General features: G+C 49.2%; 1 protein-coding gene across 1 annotated transcript in view; it reads right to left on the minus strand.

Annotated features, from left to right (window-relative positions):
* Window positions 1–1,056: 1,056 nt before the first annotated feature.
* Window positions 1,057–20,859, minus strand: part of LOC147091320 (haptoglobin-like) — a 35,193-nt gene continuing 15,390 nt past the window's right edge. The window contains exons 5-7 of the mRNA XM_085976739.1: window positions 4,500–4,634; window positions 2,747–2,821; window positions 1,057–1,855 (exon numbers count right to left, since the gene is read on the minus strand). Of these exons, the coding sequence (XP_085832865.1) occupies window positions 1,080–1,855; window positions 2,747–2,821; window positions 4,500–4,634 (986 nt within the window). The 3' untranslated portion in view covers window positions 1,057–1,079. The remainder of the gene's footprint in view (window positions 1,856–2,746; window positions 2,822–4,499; window positions 4,635–20,859) is intronic.

A 20,859-nucleotide genomic window follows, 5' to 3' on the forward strand; every position in this document is an offset into this window, starting at 1 on the left:
ATTGTGGACACAGCTAGTTGGAGATATGTTCAATGGATTGTGGACACAGATAGATGGAGATATGTTCAATGGATTGTGGACACAGATAGATGGAGATATGTTCAATGGATTGTGGACACAGATAGATGGAGATATGTTCAATGGATTGTGGACACAGAGAGATGGAGATATGATCAATGGATTGTGGACACAGATAGATGGAAATATGATCAATGGATTGTGGACACAGATAGATGGAGATATGATCAATGGATTGTGGACACAGATAGATGGAGATATGTTCAATGGATTGTGGACACAGATAGATGGAGATATGATCAATGGATTTTGGACACAGATTGATGGAGATATGTTGAATGGATTGTGGACACAGGTAGATGGAGATATGATCAATGGATTGTGGACACAGATAGATGGAGATATGATCAATGGATTGTGGACACAGATAGATGGAGATATGATCAATGGATTGTGGACACAGATAGATGGAGATATGATCAATGGATTGTGGACACAGATAGATGGAGATATGTTCAGTGGGTTGTGGACACAGATAGATGGAGATATGTTCAATGGATTGTGGACACAGATAGATGGAGATATTATCAGTGGATTGTGGACACAGATAGATGGAGATATGATCAGTGGATTGTGGACACAGATAGATGGAGATATGATCAGTGGATTTTGGACACAGATAGATGGAGATATGTTCAGTGAATTGTGGACACAGATAGATGGAGATATTATCAGTGGATTGTGGACACAGATAGATGGAGATATGATCAATGGATTGTGGACACAGAGAGATGGAGATATGATCAATGGATTGTGGACACAGATAGATGGAGATATGATCAATGGATTGTGGACACAGATAGATGGAGATATGATCAATGGATTGTGGACACAGATAGATGGAGATATGTTCAATGGATTGTGGACACAGATAGATGGAGATATGTTCAATGGATTGTGGACACAGATAATTGGAGATATGATCAATGGATTGTGGACACAGATAGATGGAGATATGATCAATGGATTGGGCGGACACAATTAGACGGAATGAGAGCTGCTCAATAATTAGTAATGACCGCGTTGATCCAGGTGAGGATCTTAAAGACATTGGTGTAAACGGCGTACGTTCCTACCCTGCAGGGCTTGTCGTAGGAGACGACCCCGGCCACGTAGAAGGTGCCGTTGTCATTGACCACGAAGGGTGCCCCGCAGTCTCTGTCGCAGAGGTTCTCCTCAAGCTGCGACGGCCCCGTGCAGAAGCTGTAGGTTTTGAAGTCATCGGGGAACAGGTGCGGGTGGTGCTCCTCGAAGTAGTGCTGGCACTCGGTGGTGTTGACCACGGGCAAAGCGACGTAGCGCAGGTGGGTGGGGGCCACATAGGTTACCCCCATCCCCCAGCCAGCCACGAAACCCAGCTTGCCCTCCTCAGCGTAGTTGTGCTCGGGCAGACAGACGGGCATGATGTGGTTGCCGAAGACTATCTCCTCCTTGAGCTTGATCAGGGCGATGTCGGCCCAATACTCAGGTGTGTTTACCTCCCTGGGTTGGTAGAAGATGCGCTCGCTGTGCACCTGGTGAGCGGCGTTGACCTCCCTCCGGTCCTCCACTCCCACGTACACCTTCAGCCCAGCCTCGATCTCCTCTGCGGTGTGGTTGCTATGCACGGCGTGGTAGCTGCTCAGCACCCAGCGGTGGTTGAGCAGGGCTCCGTTGCTCAGCTTCCCCTCCAGGTTCTCCAGCAGGACGCTCCAGGGAGAGGCCCCATGGAGCACGAATCTTCCGCCCACTATCCTCTGGATGACGTGCAGCTCCTCCAGCGGTTGGCCACACACCACTGAGAGAGGGGAGAGGGGGAGAGAGAGAGAGAGAGAGTGAGAAAGAATGCAGGGTGAGGAGGAGGAGGCAAAACGTGAAGGAGTTCGTCAACTCCAGACTCGTCACATGGGGAGGACTCCGATCGCAACACTCCCTCTTTAACAGGGTTCCCTGATGGAGAGACTCCCTCTTTAAAAGGGGTCCCTGATGGAGAGACTCCCTCTTTAAAAGGGGTCCCCGATGGACAGATTCCCTCTTTAACAGGGTTCCCTGATGGAGAGACTTCCTCTTTAAAAGGGGTCCCTGATGGAGAGACTCCCTCTTTAAAAGGGGTCCCCGATGGACAGATTCCCTCTTTAACAGGGTTCCCTGATGGAGAGACTTCCTCTTTAAAAGGGGTCCCTGATGGAGAGATTCCCTCTTTAACAGGGTTCCCTGATGGAGAGACTCCCTCTTTAAAAGGGGTCCCCGATGGAGAGACTCCCTCTTTAAAAGGGGTCCCTGATGGAGAGACTCCCTCTTTAAAAGGGGTCCCTGATGGAGAGACTCCCTCTTTAGAAGGGGTCCCTGATGGAGAGACTCCCTCTTTAAAAGGGGTCCCTGATGGAGAGACTCCCTCTTTAACAGGGTTCCCTGATGGAGAGACTCCCTCTTTAAAAGGGGTCCCTGATGGAGAGACTCCCTCTTTAAAAGGGGTCCCTGATGGAGAGACTCCCTCTTTAAAAGGGGTCCCTGATGGAGAGACTCCCTCTTTAAAAGGGGTCCCTGATGGAGAGACTCCCTCTTTAAAAGGGGTCCCTGATGGAGAGACTCCCTCTTTAAAAGGGGTCCCTGATGGAGAGACACCCTCTTTAAACGGGGTCCTAGACTGCCTCTGATCTGCACATGTTGGTGAAATGTGGAACATTACCTTTCTCACACCCTGGGAGTTCTTCCCCCATGTCCGTGTTCTTCCATTTGCCTTCGATTGTGCACACATACACTCCTGGGGAGGGAATAAGACTGAGCTCAGAACCCAGCTTAATTACAACACACCTTCATCCACTCTTCTCTCCTTCCCTCTCCCTCTCCCTCTTGCCCTCTCCCTCTCTCTGCTCCCCTCTCCTTTACCTCTTCTGCTCTACTCTTCTCCCTCTCTTTCTCTTCATCCCTCCCTCTCCCTCCCTCCCCTTGACTCCCAACCTCTCCATTTACACCTCCCTCCTTCTATCTCTCCTTCCATCTCACTCAGCCTTTCCCTCTCTCCCACTCCAGTTTCTTCTCTCCCACTCCCTCTTTCCTTCCCTCTCTCTCCTCTCTCCCTATCTTGTTCCCTCCCTTTCTCCTCCCTCTCTCCTACCTCCTTCTTCCATATCCCTTTGTCTCCCTCCATTCTTCCCAATCCCTCCCTCCCTCTCTCCCTCCCTCTCCCTCATACTCATTTCCTCTTCTCCTTCCCACTCCCTCTCTCCTTCGCTCCCTTCCCTCTCCCTCTCTCCTTCCCTCTCCTTCTCTCCTTACTACTCTCTATCCCTCCCTCTCTCTCCTGCTAACTCCCTTCCCACGTCCTCTCGCCTTCCCTCTCTCTATAACGCTCTCCCTCTCTCCTTCTCTCTCCCCTTTCCACTCCCCCTCCGAGAGTGCAGCGCACTCTCAGTACTGCCCCTCTGACAGTGCAGCGCTCCCTCAACACTGCCCCTCTGACAGCGCAGCACTCCCTCTGAACTGCACCTCCGACAGTGCAGCGCTCCCTCAGTACTGCCCCTCCAACAGTGTAGCGCTCCCTCAGTACTGCCCCTCCGACAGTGCAGCGCTCCCTCTGTACTGCCCCTCTGACAGTGCAGCACTCCCTCAGTACTGCCCCTCCGACAGTGCAGCGCTCCCTCTGTACTGCCCCTCTGACAGTGCAGCACTCCCTCAGTACTGCCCCTCCAACAGTGCAGTGCTCCCTCAGTACTGCCCCTCCGACAGCGCAGTGTTACCTCAGCAATACCCCATCCGACTGTGCAGCACTCCCTCAGTATTGCCCGTCCAACAGCGCAGCACTCCCTCAGTACTGCCCCTCCGACAGCGCAGCGCTCCCTCATTACTGCCCCTCCGACAGTGCAGTGCTCCCTCAGTACTGCCCCTCCGACAGTGCAGTGCTCCCTCAGTACTGCCCCTCCGACAGTGCAGCGCTCCCTCAGTACTGCCCCTCCGACAGTGCAGCGCTCCCTCAGTACTGCCCCTCTGACAGTGCAGCGCTCCCTCAGTACTGCCCCTCTGACTGCGCAGCACTCCCTCAGTACTGCCCCTCCGACAGCGCAGCGCTCCCTCATTACTGCCCCTCCGAGAGTGCAGCGCTTCCTCAGTACTGCCCCTCCGACAGTGCAGCGCTCCCTCAGTACTGCCCCTCCGACAGTGCAGCGCTCCCTCAGTACTGCCCCTCCGACAGTGCAGCGCTCCCTCAGTGCTGCCCCTCCAATGGTACAGTGCTCCCTCAGTACTGGGTACCGGGGAGTATCATGCCTGAGAGTTCGGGGCTCGAGTCTCTGGACCTTGGGCACTCGAACCCACGACCTTGTGAGTCAGAGGCGAGAGAGTGAGAGAGAGAGAGAGAGAGAGAGAGAGAGTGTTAGTGACTTCGAGGAGAATCTTTCAACGTGATGAGGCCCTGATCCTTTAATAACCAGTTCCAAACTCACCCTCGTCACTGAAATGCTTCTCATGGTAGTTTGGGTTGCAGACGTACTTGATCGCGGAGAGATATGTCCTCTGTCCGTGGGTCGTCACATAATCATAATGACCATGCTCGATGTCCCTGGGAAAGTCACACTTGGCTGAGAGAAAAGGTCAAATTCAGTAAGGACAAAATCCTCATCGGGAGCAGATCCCATACAGAGCATTACTGATCCAAACCGTCTTTGTCTAGAACTACGCCGAAACAGGCCAGTCGGCCCAACTGGACCATGCCGGTGTTAATGTTCCACGCAAGTCTCCTCCCACCCCTACTTCATCTCACCCTATCCTTCTAGTCCTTTCTCTCTCATGTGTTTATCTGGCTTCACCTTAAAGGCGATTCACCTCAACCTCTCCCTGTGGTAACGAGTTCCACATTCTCATTCCTCTCTGGGTAAAGAGGTCTCTCCTGAATTCCCAATTGGTTTTATTAGTGACTATCTTATATTGATGGTTCCTAGTTTTGGACTCCCTCACAAGTAGAAACATCTTCTCTACATCTATCATATTGAACGCCGTTCATCATTTTAAAGACCTCTATCAGGTCACCCCTGCGTCATGTCTTTTCTAGAGAAAAGAGCCCCAGCCTGTTCAGTCTTTCCTGATAGGCGTAACCTCTCAGTCTGTTATCAGACAAGTAAATCACTTTTGCAACTTTTCCAGTGCCTCTATGTAATATCCTTTTGGTAATATGAGACCAGAACAGTAGACAGGGCACCAAGTGTGGTCTACCCAAAGTATATGGAGACCTGAACTGCGCACAGTATGCCAAGTGTGGTCTATCCAAGGTATATGGAGCCCAGAACTGTGCACAGTGCTCCAAGTGTGGTCTTACCAAGGTAAATGGAGACCTGAACTGTGCACAGTATGCCAAGTGTTGTCTAACCAAGGTATATGGAGACCTGAACTGTGCACAGTGCTCCATGTGTGGTCTATCCAAGGTATATGGAGACTAGAACTGTGCACAGTGCTCCAAGTGTGTCATATCCAAGGTATATGGAGACCAGAACTGTGCACAGTGCTCCAAGTGTGGTCTTACCAAGGTATATGGAGACTAGAACTGTGCACAGTGCTCCAAGAGTGTTCCAACCAAGGTATATGGAGAACAAAACTGTGCACAGTGCTCCAAGTGTGATCTAACCAAGGTATACAGAACACCAGAACTGTGCACAGTGCTCCAAGTGTGATCTAACCAAGGCATACAGAGACCAGAACTGTGCACAGTGCTCCAAGTGTGGTCTAACCAAGGCATACAGAGACCAGAACTGTGCACAGTGCTCCAAGTGTGGTCTAACCAAGGTATACAGAGACCAGAACAGTGCACAGTGCTCCAAGTGTGGTCTAACCAAGGCATACAGAGACCAGAACCATGCACAGTGCTCCAAGTGTGATCTAACCAATGCATACAGAGACCAGAACTGTGCACAGTGCTCCAAGTGTGATCTAACCAAGGTATACAGAGACCAGAACTGTGCACAGTGCTCCAAGTGTGGTCTAACCAAGGTATACAGAGACCAGAACTGTGCACAGTGCTCCGAGTGTGATCTAACGAAGGCATACAGATACCAGAACAGTGCACAGTGCTACAAGTGTGGTCTAACCAAGGCATACAGAGACCAGAACCGTGCACAGTGCTCCAAGTGTGATCTAACCAAGGCATACAGAGACCAGAACAGTGCACAGTGCTCCAAGTGTGATCTAACCAAGGTATACAGAGACCAGAACTGTGCACAGTGCTCCAAGTTTGATCTAACCAAGGCATACAGAGACCAGAACTGTGCACAGTGCTCCAAGTGTGGTCTAACCAAGGCATACAGAGACCAGAACTGTGCACAGTGCTCCAAGTGCGGTCTAACCAAGGGAAACAGAGACCAGAACTGTGCACAGTGCTCCAAGTCTGATCTAACCAAGGTATACAGAGACCAGAACTGTGCACAGTGCTCCAAGTGTGGTCTAACCAAGGTATACAGAGACCAGAACTGTGCACAGTGCTCCAAGTGTGGTCTAACCAAGGTATACAGAGACCAAAACTGTGCACAATGCTCCAAGTGTGGTCTGCCCAAGGTATACAGAGACCAGAACAGTGCACAGTGCTCCAAATGTGGTCTATCCAAGGTATACAGAGACCAGAACTGTGCACAGTTCTCCAAGTGTGGTCTAACCAAGGTATACAGAGACCAGAACTGTGCAAAATGCTCCAAGTGTGGTCTACCCAAGGTATACGGAGACCAGAACCATGCACAGTGCTCCAAGTGTGGTCTAACCAAGGTATACAGAGACCAGAACTGTGCACTGTGCTCCACGTGTGGTCTAACCAAGGTATACAGAGACCAGAATTGTGTACAGTGCGCCAAGTGTGGTCTAACCAAGGTATAAAGAGACCAGAACAGTGCACAGTGCTGCAAGTGTGTTCTAACCAAGGTATACAGAGACCAGAACGGTGCACAGTGCTCCAAGTGTGGTCTAACCAAGGCATAAAGAGACCAGAACCGTGCACATTGCTCCAAGTGTGGTCTAACCAAGGCATACAGAGACCAGAACTGTGCACAGTGCTCCAAGTGTGATCTAACCAAGGTATACAGAGACCAGAACTGTGCACAGTGCTCCTAGTGTGATCTAACCAAGGCATACAGAGACCAGAACTGTGCACAGTGCTCCAAGAGTGGTCTATCCGAGGTATATGGAGACCAGAACTGTGCACAGTGCTCCAAGTGTGGTCTAACCAAGGCATATGGAGACCAGAACTGTGCACAGTGCTCCAAGTGTGATCTAACCAAGGCATACAGAGACCAGAACTGTGCACAGTGCTCCAAGTGTGGTCTAACCAAGGCATATGGAGACCAGAACTGTGCACAGTGCTCCAAGTGTGATCTAACCAAGGTATACAGAGACCAGAACTGTGCACAGTGCGCCAAGTGTGATCTAACCAAGGCATACAGAGACCAGAACTGCGCACAGTGCTCCAAGTGTGGTCTAACCAAGGTATACAGAGACCAGAACTGTGCACAGTGCTCCAAGTGTGGTCTATCCAAGGCATACAGAGACCAGAACTGTGCACAGTGCTCCAAGTGTGGTCCAACCAAGGTATACAGAGACCAGAACTGTGCACAGTGCTCCAAATGTGGTCTAACCAAGGTATACAGAGACCAGAACTGTGCAAAGTGCTGCAAGTGTGGTCTACCCAAGGTATATGGAGACCTGAACTGTGCACAATGCTCCAAGTGTGGTCTAACCAAGGTATATGGAGACCAGAACTGTGCACAGTGCTCCAAGTGTGATCTCACCAAGGTATACAGAGACCAGAACTGTGCACAGTGCCCCAAGTGTGGTCTAACCAATGCATACAGAGACCAGAACTGTGCACAGTGCTCCAAGTTTGGTCTAACCAAGGCAGACAGAGACCAGAACTGTGCACAGTGCTCCAAGTGTGGTCTAACCAAGGTGTACAGAGACCAAAACTGTGCACAAAACTCCAAGTGTGCTCTGACCAAGGTATACAGAGACCAGAACAGTGCACAGTGCTCCAAGTGTGGTCTATCCAAGGTATACAGAGACCAGAACTGTGCACAGTTCTCCAAGTGTGGTCTAACCAAGGTATACAGAGACCAGAACTGTGCACAATGCTCCAAGTGTGGTTTAACCAAGGTATACGGAGACCAGAACCGTGCACAGTGCTCCAAGTGTGGTCTAACCAAGGCATAAAGAGACCAGAACCGTGCACATTGCTCCAAGTGTCGTCTAACCAAGGCATACAGAGACCAGAACTGTGCACAGTGCTCCAAGTTTGATCTAACCAAGGTATACAGAGACCAGAACTGTGCACAGTGCTCCTAGTGTGATCTAACCAAGGCATACAGAGACCAGAACTGTGCACAGTGCTCCAAGTGTGGTCTATCCGAGGTATATGGAGACCAGAACTGTGCACAGTGCTCCAAGTGTGGTCTAACCAAGGCATATGGAGACCAGAACTGTGCACAGTGCTCCAAGTGTGATCTAACCAAGGCATACAGAGACCAGAACTGTGCACAGTGCTCCAAGTGTGGTCTAACCAAGGTATACAGAGACCAGAACTGTGCACAGTGCTCCAAGTGTGGTCTAACCAAGGTATACAGAGACCAGAACTGTGCACCGTGCTCCTAGTGTGGTCTAACCAAGGTATACAGAGACCAGAACTGTGCACAGTGCTCCTTGTGTGGTCTAACCAAGGTATACAGAGACCAGAACTGTGCACAGTGCTCCAAGTGTGGTCTAACCAAGGTATACAGAGACCAAAACTGTGCACAATGCTCCAAGTGTGGTCTGACCAAGGTATACAGAGACCAGAACAGTGCACAGTGCTCCAAGTGTGGTCTATCCAAGGTATACAGAGACCAGAACTGTGCACAGTTCTCCAAGTGTGGTCTAACCAAGGTATACAGAGACCAGAACTGTGCACAATGCTCCAAGTGTGGTCTAACCAAGGTATACGGAGACCAGAACCGTGCACAGTGCTCCGAGTGTGGTCTAACCAAGGTATACAGAGACCAGAACTGTGCACTGTGCTCCACGTGTGGTCTAACCAAGGTATACAGAGACCAGAATTGTGTACAGTGCTCCAAGTGTGGTCTAACCAAGGTATAAAGAGACCAGAACAGTGCACAGTGCTGCAAGTGTGTTCTAACCAAGGTATACAGAGACCAGAACGGTGCACAGTGCTCCAAGTGTGGTCTAACCAAGGCATAAAGAGACCAGAACCGTGCACATTGCTCCAAGTGTGGTCTAACCAAGGCATACAGAGACCAGAACTGTGCACAGTGCTCCAAGTGTGATCTAACCAAGGTATACAGAGACCAGAACTGTGCACAGTGCTCCTAGTGTGATCTAACCAAGGCATACAGAGACCAGAACTGTGCACAGTGCTCCAAGAGTGGTCTATCCGAGGTATATGGAGACCAGAACTGTGCACAGTGCTCCAAGTGTGGTCTAACCAAGGCATATGGAGACCAGAACTGTGCACAGTGCTCCAAGTGTGATCTAACCAAGGCATACAGAGACCAGAACTGTGCACAGTGCTCCAAGTGTGGTCTAACCAAGGCATATGGAGACCAGAACTGTGCACAGTGCTCCAAGTGTGATCTAACCAAGGTATACAGAGACCAGAACTGTGCACAGTGCTCCAAGTGTGATCTAACCAAGGCATACAGAGACCAGAACTGTGCACAGTGCTCCAAGTGTGGTCTAACCAAGGTATACAGAGACCAGAACTGTGCAAAGTGCTGCAAGTGTGGTCGACCCAAGGTATATGGAGACCTGAACTGTGCACAATGCTCCAAGTGTGGTCTAACCAAGGTATATGGAGACCAGAACTGTGCACAGTGCTCCAAGTGTGATCTCACCAAGGTATACAGAGACCAGAACTGTGCACAGTGCCCCAAGTGTGGTCTAACCAATGCATACAGAGACCAGAACTGTGCACAGTGCTCCAAGTTTGGTCTAACCAAGGCATACAGAGACCAGAACTGTGCACAGTGCTCCAAGTGTGGTCTAACCAAGGTATACAGAGACCAAAACTGTGCACAATGCTCCAAGTGTGGTCTGACCAAGGTATACAGAGACCAGAACAGTGCACAGTGCTCCAAGTGTGGTCTATCCAAGGTATACAGAGACCAGAACTGTGCACAGTGCTCCAAGTGTGATCTAACCAAGGCATACAGAGACCAGAACTGTGCACAGTGCTCCAAGTGTGGTCTAACCAAGGTATACAGAGACCAGAACTGTGCACAGTGCTCCAAGTGTGGTCTATCCAAGGCATACAGAGACCAGAACTGTGCACAGTGCTCCAAGTGTGGTCCAACCAAGGTATACAGAGACCAGAACTGTGCACAATGCTCCAAGTGTGGTCTAACCAAGGTATATGGAGACCAGAACTGCGCACAGTGCTCCAAGTGTGATCTCACCAAGGTATACAGAGACCAGAACTGTGCACAGTGCCCCAAGTGTGGTCTAACCAATGCATACAGAGACCAGAACTGTGCACAGTGCTCCAAGTTTGGTCTAACCAAGGCAGACAGAGACCAGAACTGTGCACAGTGCTCCAAGTGTGGTCTAACCAAGGTGTACAGAGACCAAAACTGTGCACAATGCTCCAAGTGTGCTCTGACCAAGGTATACAGAGACCAGAACAGTGCACAGTGCTCCAAGTGTGGTCTGTCCAAGGTATACAGAGACCAGAACTGTGCACAGTTCTCCAAGTGTGGTCTAACCAAGGTATACAGAGACCAGAACTGTGCACAATGCTCCAAGTGTGGTCTAACCAAGGTATACGGAGACCAGAACCGTGCACAGTGCTCCAAGTGTGGTCTAACCAAGGCATAAAGAGACCAGAACCGTGCACATTGCTCCAAGTGTCGTCTAACCAAGGCATACAGAGACCAGAACTGTGCACAGTGCTCCAAGTGTGATCTAACCAAGGTATACAGAGACCAGAACTGTGCACAGTGCTCCTCGTGTGATCTAACCAAGGCATACAGAGACCAGAACTGTGCACAGTGCTCCAAGTGTGTTCTATCCGAGGTATATGGAGACCAGAACTGTGCAAATTGCTCCAAGTGTGGTCTAACCAAGGCATATGGAGACCAGAACTGTGCACAGTGCTCCAAGTGTGATCTAACCAAGGCATACAGAGACCAGAACTGTGCACAGTGCTCCAAGTGTGGTCTAACCAAGGTATACAGAGACCAGAACTGTGCACAGTGCTCCAAGTGTGGTCTAACCAAGGTATACAGAGACCAGAACTGTGCACCGTGCTCCTAGTGTGGTCTAACCAAGGTATACAGAGACCAGAACTGTGCACAGTGCTCCTTGTGTGGTCTAACCAAGGTATACAGAGACCAGAACTGTGCACAGTGCTCCAAGTGTGGTCTAACCAAGGTATACAGAGACCAAAACTGTGCACAATGCTCCAAGTGTGGTCTGACCAAGGTATACAGAGACCAGAACAGTGCACAGTGCTCCAAGTGTGGTCTATCCAAGGTATACAGAGACCAGAACTGTGCACAGTTCTCCAAGTGTGGTCTAACCAAGGTATACGGAGACCAGAACCGTGCACAGTGCTCCGAGTGTGGTCTAACCAAGGTATACAGAGACCAGAACTGTGCACTGTGCTCCACGTGTGGTCTAACCAAGGTATACAGAGACCAGAATTGTGTACAGTGCTCCAAGTGTGGTCTAACCAAGGTATAAAGAGACCAGAACAGTGCACAGTGCTGCAAGTGTGTTCTAACCAAGGTATACAGAGACCAGAACGGTGCACAGTGCTCCAAGTGTGGTCTAACCAAGGCATAAAGAGACCAGAACCGTGCACATTGCTCCAAGTGTGGTCTAACCAAGGCATACAGAGACCAGAACTGTGCACAGTGCTCCAAGTGTGATCTAACCAAGGTATACAGAGACCAGAACTGTGCACAGTGCTCCTAGTGTGATCTAACCAAGGCATACAGAGACCAGAACTGTGCACAGTGCTCCAAGAGTGGTCTATCCGAGGTATATGGAGACCAGAACTGTGCACAGTGCTCCAAGTGTGGTCTAACCAAGGCATATGGAGACCAGAACTGTGCACAGTGCTCCAAGTGTGATCTAACCAAGGCATACAGAGACCAGAACTGTGCACAGTGCTCCAAGTGTGGTCTAACCAAGGCATATGGAGACCAGAACTGTGCACAGTGCTCCAAGTGTGATCTAACCAAGGTATACAGAGACCAGAACTGTGCACAGTGCTCCAAGTGTGATCTAACCAAGGCATACAGAGACCAGAACTGTGCACAGTGCTCCAAGTGTGGTCTAACCAAGGTATACAGAGACCAGAACTGTGCAAAGTGCTGCAAGTGTGGTCTACCCAAGGTATATGGAGACCTGAACTGTGCACAATGCTCCAAGTGCGGTCTAACCAAGGTATATGGAGACCAGAACTGTGCACAGTGCTCCAAGTGTGATCTCACCAAGGTATACAGAGACCAGAACTGTGCACAGTGCCCCAAGTGTGGTCTAACCAATGCATAAAGAGACCAGAACTGTGCACAGTGCTCCAAGTTTGGTCTAACCAAGGCATACAGAGACCAGAACTGTGCACAGTGCTCCAAGTGTGGTCTAACCAAGGTATACAGAGACCAAAACTGTGCACAATGCTCCAAGTGTGGTCTGACCAAGGTATACAGAGACCAGAACAGTGCACAGTGCTCCAAGTGTGGTCTATCCAAGGTATACAGAGACCAGAACTGTGCACAGTTCTCCAAGTGTGGTCTAACCAAGGTATACAGAGACCAGAACTGTGCACAATGCTCCAAGTGTGGTCTAACCAAGGTATACAGAGACCAGAACTGTGCACTGTGCTCCATGTGTGGTCTAACCAAGGTATACAGAGACCAGAATTGTGTACAGTGCTCCAAGTGTGGTCTAACCAATGTATACAGAGACCAGAACAGTGCACAGTGCTCCAAGTGTGTTCTAACCAAGGCATAAAGAGACCAGAACCGTGCACATTGCTCCAAGTGTAGTCAAACCAAGGCATACAGAGACCAGAACTGTGCACAGTGCTCCAAGTGTGATCTAACCAAGGTATACAGAGACCAGAACTGTGCACAGTGCTCCTAGTGTGATCTAACCAAAGCATACAGAGACCAGAACTGTGCACAGTGCTCCAAGTGTGGTCTATCCGAGGTATATGGAGACCAGAACTGTGCACAGTGCTCCAAGTGTGGTCTAACCAAGGCATATGGAGACCAGAACTGTGCACAGTGCTCCAAGTGTGATCTAACCAAGGCATACAGAGACCAGAACTGTGCACAGTGCTCCAAGTGTGGTCTAACCAAGGTATACAGAGACCAGAACTGTGCACAGTGCTCCAAGTGTGGTCTAACCAAGGTATACAGAGACCAGAACTGTGCACCGTGCTCCTAGTGTGGTCTAACCAAGGTATGCAGAGACCAGAACTGTGCACAGTGCTCCTTGTGTGGTCTAACCAAGGTATACAGAGACCAGAACTGTGCACAGTGCTCCAAGTGTGATCTAACCAAGGTATACAGAGACCAGAACTGTGCACAATGCTCCAAGTGTGGTCTAACCAAGGTATACAGAGACCAGAACTGTGCACAGTGCTCCAAGTGTGGTCTAACCAAGTTATACAGAGACCAGAACTGTGCACAGTGCTCCAAGTGTGGTCTAACCAAGGTATACAGAGACCAGAACTGTGCACAGTGCTCCAAGTGTGATCTAACCAAGGTATACAGAGACCAGAACTGTGCACAATGCTCCAAGTGTGGTCTAACCAAGGTATACAGAGACCAGAACTGTGCACAGTGCTCCTCGTGTGGTTTAACCAAGGTATACAGAGACCAGATCTGTGCACAGTGCTCCAAGTGTGATCTAACCAAGGTATACAGAGACCAGAACTGTGCACAGTGCTCCAAGTGTGGTCTAACCAAGGTATACAGAGACCAGATCTGTGCACAGTGCTCCAAGTGTGATCTAACCAAGGTATACAGAGACCAGAACTGTGCACAGTGCTCCAAGTGTGGTCTAACCAAGGTATACAGAGACCAGATCTGTGCACAGTGCTCCAAGTGTGATCTAACCAAGGTATACAGAGACCAGAACTGTGCACAGTGCTCCAAGTGTGGTCTAACCAAGGTATACAGAGACCAGAACTGTGCACAGTGCTCCAAGTGTGGTCTAACCAAGGCATATGGAGACCAGAACTGAGCACAGTGCTCCAAGTGTGATCTAACCAAGGTATACAGAGACCAGAACTGTGCACAGTGCTCCAAGTGTGGTCTAACCAAGGTATACAGAGACCAGAACTGTGCACAGTGCTCCAAGTGTGGTCTAACCAAGGTATACAGAGACCAGAACTGTGCACAGTGCTCCATGTGTGAACTAACCAAGGTATACAGAGACCAGAACTGTGCACAGTGCTCCAAGTGTGGTCTAACCAAGGTATACAGAGACCAGAACTGTGCACAGTGCTCCAAGTGTGATCTAACCAAGGTATACAGAGACCAGAACTGTGCACAGTGCTCCAAGTGTGGTCTAACCAAGGTAAACAGAGACCAGAACTGTGCACAGTGCTCCAAGTGTGATCTAAGCAAGGTATACAGAGACCAGAACAGTGCACAGTGCTCCAAGTGTGGTCTAGCCAAGGTATACAGAGACCAGAACTGTGCACAGTGCTCCAAGTGTGGTCTAACCAAGTTATACAGAGACCAGAACTGTGCACAGTGCTCCAAGTGTGATCTAACCAAGGTATACAGAGACAAGAACTGTGCACAATGCTCCAAGTGTGGTCTAACCAAGGTATACAGAGACCAGAACTGTGCACAGTGCTCCAAGTGTGGTCTAACCAAGGTATACAGAGACCAGAACTGAGCACAGTGCTCCAAGTGTGATCTAACCAAGGTATACAGAGACCAGAACTGTGCACAGTGCTCCAAGTGTGGTCTAACCAAGGTATACAGAGACCAGAACTGTGCACAGTGCTCCAAGTGTGATCTAACCAAGGTATACAGAGACCAGAACTGTGCACAGTGCTCCAAGTGTGGTCTAACCAAGGTATACAGAGACCAGAACTGTGCACAGTGCTCCAAGTGTGATCTAACCAAGGTATACAGAGACCAGAACAGTGCACAGTGCTCCAAGTGTGGTCTAACCAAGGTATACAGAGACCAGAACTGTGCACAGTGCTCCAAGTGTGGTCTAACCAAGTTATACAGAGACCAGAACTGTGCACAGTGCTCCAAGTGTGATCTAACCAAGGTATACAGAGACAAGAACTGTGCACAGTGCTCCAAGTGTGGTCTAACCAAGGTATACAGAGACCAGAACTGTGCACAGTGCTCCAAGTGTGGTCTAACCAAGGTATACAGAGACCAGAACTGAGCACAATGCTCCAAGTGTGGTCTAACCAAAGCATACAGAGACCAGAACTGTGCACAGTGCTCCAAGTGTGATCTAACCAAAGCATACAGAGACCAGAACTGTGCACAGTGCTCCAAGTGTGATCTAACCAAGGTATACAGAGACCAGAACTGTGCACAGTGCTCCAAGTGTGATCTAACCAAGGTATACAGAGACCAGAACTGAGCACAATGCTCCAAGTGTGGTCTAACCAAAGCATACAGAGACCAGAACTGTGCACAGTGCTCCAAGTGTGGTCTAACCAAGGTATACAGAGACCAGAACTGAGCACAATGCTCCAAGTGTGGTCTAACCAAAGCATACAGAGACCAGAACTGTGCACAGTGCTCCAAGTGTGATCTAACCAAGGCATACAGAGACCAGAACTGTGCACAGTGCTCCAAGTGTGGTCTAACTAAGTTATACAGAGACCAGAACTGTGCACAGTGCTCCAAGTGTGATCTAACCAAGGTATACAGAGACCAGAACTGTGCACAGTGCTCCTAGTGTGATCTAACCAAGGCATACAGAGACCAGAACTGTGCACAGTGCTCCAAGTGTGGTCTATCCGAGGTATATGGAGACCAGAACTGTGCACAGTGCTCCAAGTGTGGTCTAACCAAGGCATATGGAGACCAGAACTGTGCACAGTGCTCCAAGTGTGATCTAACCAAGGCATACAGAGACCAGAACTGTGCACATTGCTCCAAGTGTGGTCTAACCAAGGTATACAGAGACCAGAACTGTGCACAGTGCTCCAAGTGTGGTCTAACCAAGGTATACAGAGACCACAACTGTGCACCGTGCTCCTAGTGTGGTCTAACCAAGGTATACAGAGACCAGAACTGTGCACAGTGCTCCTTGTGTGGTCTAACCAAGGTATACAGAGACCAGAACTGTGCACAGTGCTCCAAGTGTGATCTAACCAAGGTATACAGAGACCAGAACTGTGCACAATGCTCCAAGTGTGGTCTAACCAAGGTATACAGAGACCAGAACTGTGCACAGTGCTCCAAGTGTGGTCTAACCAAGTTCTACAGAGACCAGAACTGTGCACAGTGCTCCAAGTGTGGTCTAACCAAGGTATACAGAGACCAGAACTGTGCACAGTGCTCCAAGTGTGATCTAACCAAGGTATACAGAGACCAGAACTGTGCACAATGCTCCAAGTGTGGTCTAACCAAGGTATACAGAGACCAGAACTGTGCACAGTGCTCCTCGTGTGGTTTAACCAAGGTATACAGAGACCAGATCTGTGCACAGTGCTCCAAGTGTGATCTAACCAAGGTATACAGAGACCAGAACTGTGCACAGTGCTCCAAGTGTGGTCTAACCAAGGTATACAGAGACCAGATCTGTGCACAGTGCTCCAAGTGTGATCTAACCAAGGTATACAGAGACCAGAACTGTGCACAGTGCTCCAAGTGTGGTCTAACCAAGGTATACAGAGACCAGATCTGTGCACAGTGCTCCAAGTGTGATCTAACCAAGGTATACAGAGACCAGAACTGTGCACAGTGCTCCTAGTGTGGTCTAACCAAGGTATACAGAGACCAGAACTGTGCACAGTGCTCCAAGTGTGGTCTAACCAAGGTATACAGAGACCAGAACTGTGCACAGTGCTCCAAGTGTGGTCTAACCAAGGCATATGGAGACCAGAACTGAGCACAGTGCTCCAAGTGTGATCTAACCAAGGTATACAGAGACCAGAACTGTGCACAGTGCTCCAAGTGTGGTCTAACCAAGGTATACAGAGACCAGAACTGTGCACAGTGCTCCAAGTGTGGTCTAACCAAGGTATACAGAGACCAGAACTGTGCACAGTGCTCCATGTGTGATCTAACCAAGGTATACAGAGACCAGAACTGTGCACAGTGCTCCAAGTGTGGTCTAACCAAGTTATACAGAGACCAGAACTGTGCACAGTGCTCCAAGTGTGATCTAACCAAGGTATACAGAGACCAGAACTGTGCACAGTGCTCCAAGTGTGGTCTAACCAAGGTATACAGAGACCAGAACTGTGCACAGTGCTCCAAGTGTGATCTAACCAAGGTATACAGAGACCAGAACTGTGCACAGTGCTCCAAGTGTGGTCTAACCAAGGTAAACAGAGACCAGAACTGTGCACAGTGCTCCAAGTGTGATCTAACCAAGGTATACAGAGACCAGAACAGTGCACAGTGCTCCAAGTGTGGTCTAACCAAGGTATACAGAGACCAGAACTGTGCACAGTGCTCCAAGTGTGATCTAACCAAGGCATACAGAGACCAGAACTGTGCACAGTGCTCCAAGTGTGGTCTAACCAAGGTATACAGAGACCAGAACTGTGCACAGTGCTCCAAGTGTGATCTAACCAAGGTATACAGAGACAAGAACTGTGCACAATGCTCCAAGTGTGGTCTAACCAAGGTATACAGAGACCAGAACTGTTCACAGTGCTCCAAGTGTGGTCTAACCAAGGTATACAGAGACCAGAACTGAGCACAGTGCTCCAAGTGTGATCTAACCAAGGTATACAGAGACCAGAACTGTGCACAGTGCTCCAAGTGTGGTCTAACCAAGGTATACAGAGACCAGAACTGTGCACAGTGCTCCAAGTGTGGTCTAACCAAGGTATACAGAGACCAGAACTGTACACAGTGCTCCAAGTGTGGTCTAACGAAGTTATACAGAGACCAGAACTGTGCACAGTGCTCCAAGTGTGATCTAACCAAGGTATACAGAGACAAGAACTGTGCACAATGCTCCAAGTGTGGTCTAACCAAGGTATACAGAGACCAGAACTGTGCACAGTGCTCCAAGTGTGGTCTAACCAAGGTATACAGAGACCAGAACTGAGCACAGTGCTCCAAGTGTGATCTAACCAAGGTATACAGAGACCAGAACTGTGCACAGTGCTCCAAGTGTGGTCTAACCAAGGTATACAGAGACCAGAACTGTGCACAGTGCTCCAAGTGTGATCTAACCAAGGTATACAGAGACCAGAACTGTGCACAGTGCTCCAAGTGTGGTCTAACCAAGGTATACAGAGACCAGAACTGTGCACAGTGCTCCAAGTGTGATCTAACCAAGGTATACAGAGACCAGAACAGTGCACAGTGCTCCAAGTGTGGTCTAACCAAGGTATACAGAGACCAGAACTGTGCACAGTGCTCCAAGTGTGGTCTAACCAAGTTATACAGAGACCAGAACTGTGCACAGTGCTCCAAGTGTGATCTAACCAAGGTATACAGAGACAAGAACTGTGCACAGTGCTCCAAGTGTGGTCTAACCAAGGTATACAGAGACCAGAACTGTGCACAGTGCTCCAAGTGTGGTCTAACCAAGGTATACAGAGACCAGAACTGAGCACAATGCTCCAAGTGTGGTCTAACCAAAGCATACAGAGACCAGAACTGTGCACAGTGCTCCAAGTGTGATCTAACCAAAGCATACAGAGACCAGAACTGTGCACAGTGCTCCAAGTGTGATCTAACCAAGGTATACAGAGACCAGAACTGAGCACAATGCTCCAAGTGTGGTCTAACCAAAGCATACAGAGACCAGAACTGTGCACAGTGCTCCAAGTGTGATCTAACCAAAGCATACAGAGACCAGAACTGTGCACAGTGCTCCAAGTGTGATCTAACCAAAGCATACAGAGACCAGAACTGTGCACAGTGCTCCAAGTGTGATCTAACCAAGTTATACAGAGACCAGAACTGTGCACAGTGCTCCAAGTGTGGTCTAACCAAGGTATACAGAGACCAGAACTGATCACAATGCTCCAAGTGTGGTCTAACCAAAGCATACAGAGACCAGAACTGTGCACAGTGCTCCAAGTGTGGTCTAACCAAGGTATACAGAGACCAGAACAGTGCACAGTGCTCCAAGTGTGGTCTAACCAAGGTATACAGAGACCAGAACTGTGCACAATGCTCCAAGTTTGGTCTAACCAAGGTATACAGAGACCAGAACTGTGCACAGCGCTCCAAGTGTGGTCTAACCAAGTTATACAGAGACCAGAACTGTGCACAGTGCTCCAAGTGTGGTCTAACCAAGGTAGACAGAGACCAGAACTGTGCACAGTGCTCCAAGTGTGGTCTAACCAAGGTATACAGAGACCAGAACTGTGCACAGTGCTCCAAGTGTGGTCTAACCAAGGCATACAGAGACCAGAACTGTGCACAGTGCTCCAAGTGTGGTCTAACCAAGGTATACAGAGACCAGAACTGTGCACAGTGATCCAAGTGTGGTCTAACCAAGTTATACAGAGACCAGAACTGTGCACAGTGCTCCAAGTGTGGTCTAACCAAGGTATACAGAGACCAGATCTGTGCACAGTGCTCCAAGTGTGATCTAACCAAGGTATACAGAGACCAGAACAGTGCACAGTGCTCCAAGTGTGGTCTAACCAAGGTATACAGAGACCAGAACTGTGCACAATGCTCCAAGTGTGGTCTAACCAAGGTATACAGAGACCAGAACTGTGCACAGTGCTCCAAGTGTGATCTAACCAAGTTATACAGAGACCAGAACTGTGCACAGTGCTCCAAGTGTGGTCTAACCAAGGTATACAGAGACCAGAACTGTGCACAGTGCTCCAAGTGTGGTCTAACCAAGGTATACAGAGACCAGATCTGTGCACAGTGCTCCAAGTGTGATCTAACCAAGCTTGTATATAAGTTTAACATAAGTTATCTCCTTTTCAATTTAATCGCTCTAGAAATGAACCCCAGTGCTTGGTTTGCTTTCTGTGCTCCTATTAACCTGCGTCACTACTTTTGGTGATCTGTAACCCTAGTTTCTCCTGAATTCCTTCTTGGATTTATTAGTGGCTGTTATAATTGTGCTTAAAAGATGAAATGCGCTGTCCAACATTCCCTCTATAAACTCTCTCGATGGCAAGACTCTCTCTGGGATAAGCAAATGGTGTGATACTGCAGAGTAAGAGGCCATTCGGCCCGTCGTGCCTGTGCCTGCTCTTTGCTGGAGCTATTCAATTAGTCCCACTCCCCTGCTCTGTCCCCACTTCAAGTATTCATCCAATTTCCCTTTTGAAACTTACTATTGAATCTGCTTCCAGCGTCCTTTCAGGCAATGCATTCCAGACCGTAACAACTCGCTGCGTAAAAATATTTCTCCTCATCTTCTCCATCTGGCTCTTTTGCCAATGAACTTCAATCTGTGTCCTCTGGTTACCAATTCTACTGCCACTGGAAACAGTTTCTCCTTATTTACTCTATCAAAGCCCTTCATGATTTTGAACACATCTATCAAATATCCTCTTAACCGTCTCTGCTCCAAGGAGAACAATCCCACCTTCTCCAGTCTCTCCACGTAACTCAAGCCCCTCATCCCCTGGTATCATTCTGGTCAATCTCCCCTTAACCGTCTCTGCTCCAAGGAGAACAACCCCAG

The sequence above is a fragment of the Somniosus microcephalus genome, unplaced genomic scaffold (genome assembly GCF_052327205.1).
Source record: "Somniosus microcephalus isolate GS21.2 unplaced genomic scaffold, FLI_Smic_1.0 unresolved_chr3, whole genome shotgun sequence".
Classification (NCBI taxonomy): domain Eukaryota; kingdom Metazoa; phylum Chordata; class Chondrichthyes; order Squaliformes; family Somniosidae; genus Somniosus; species Somniosus microcephalus.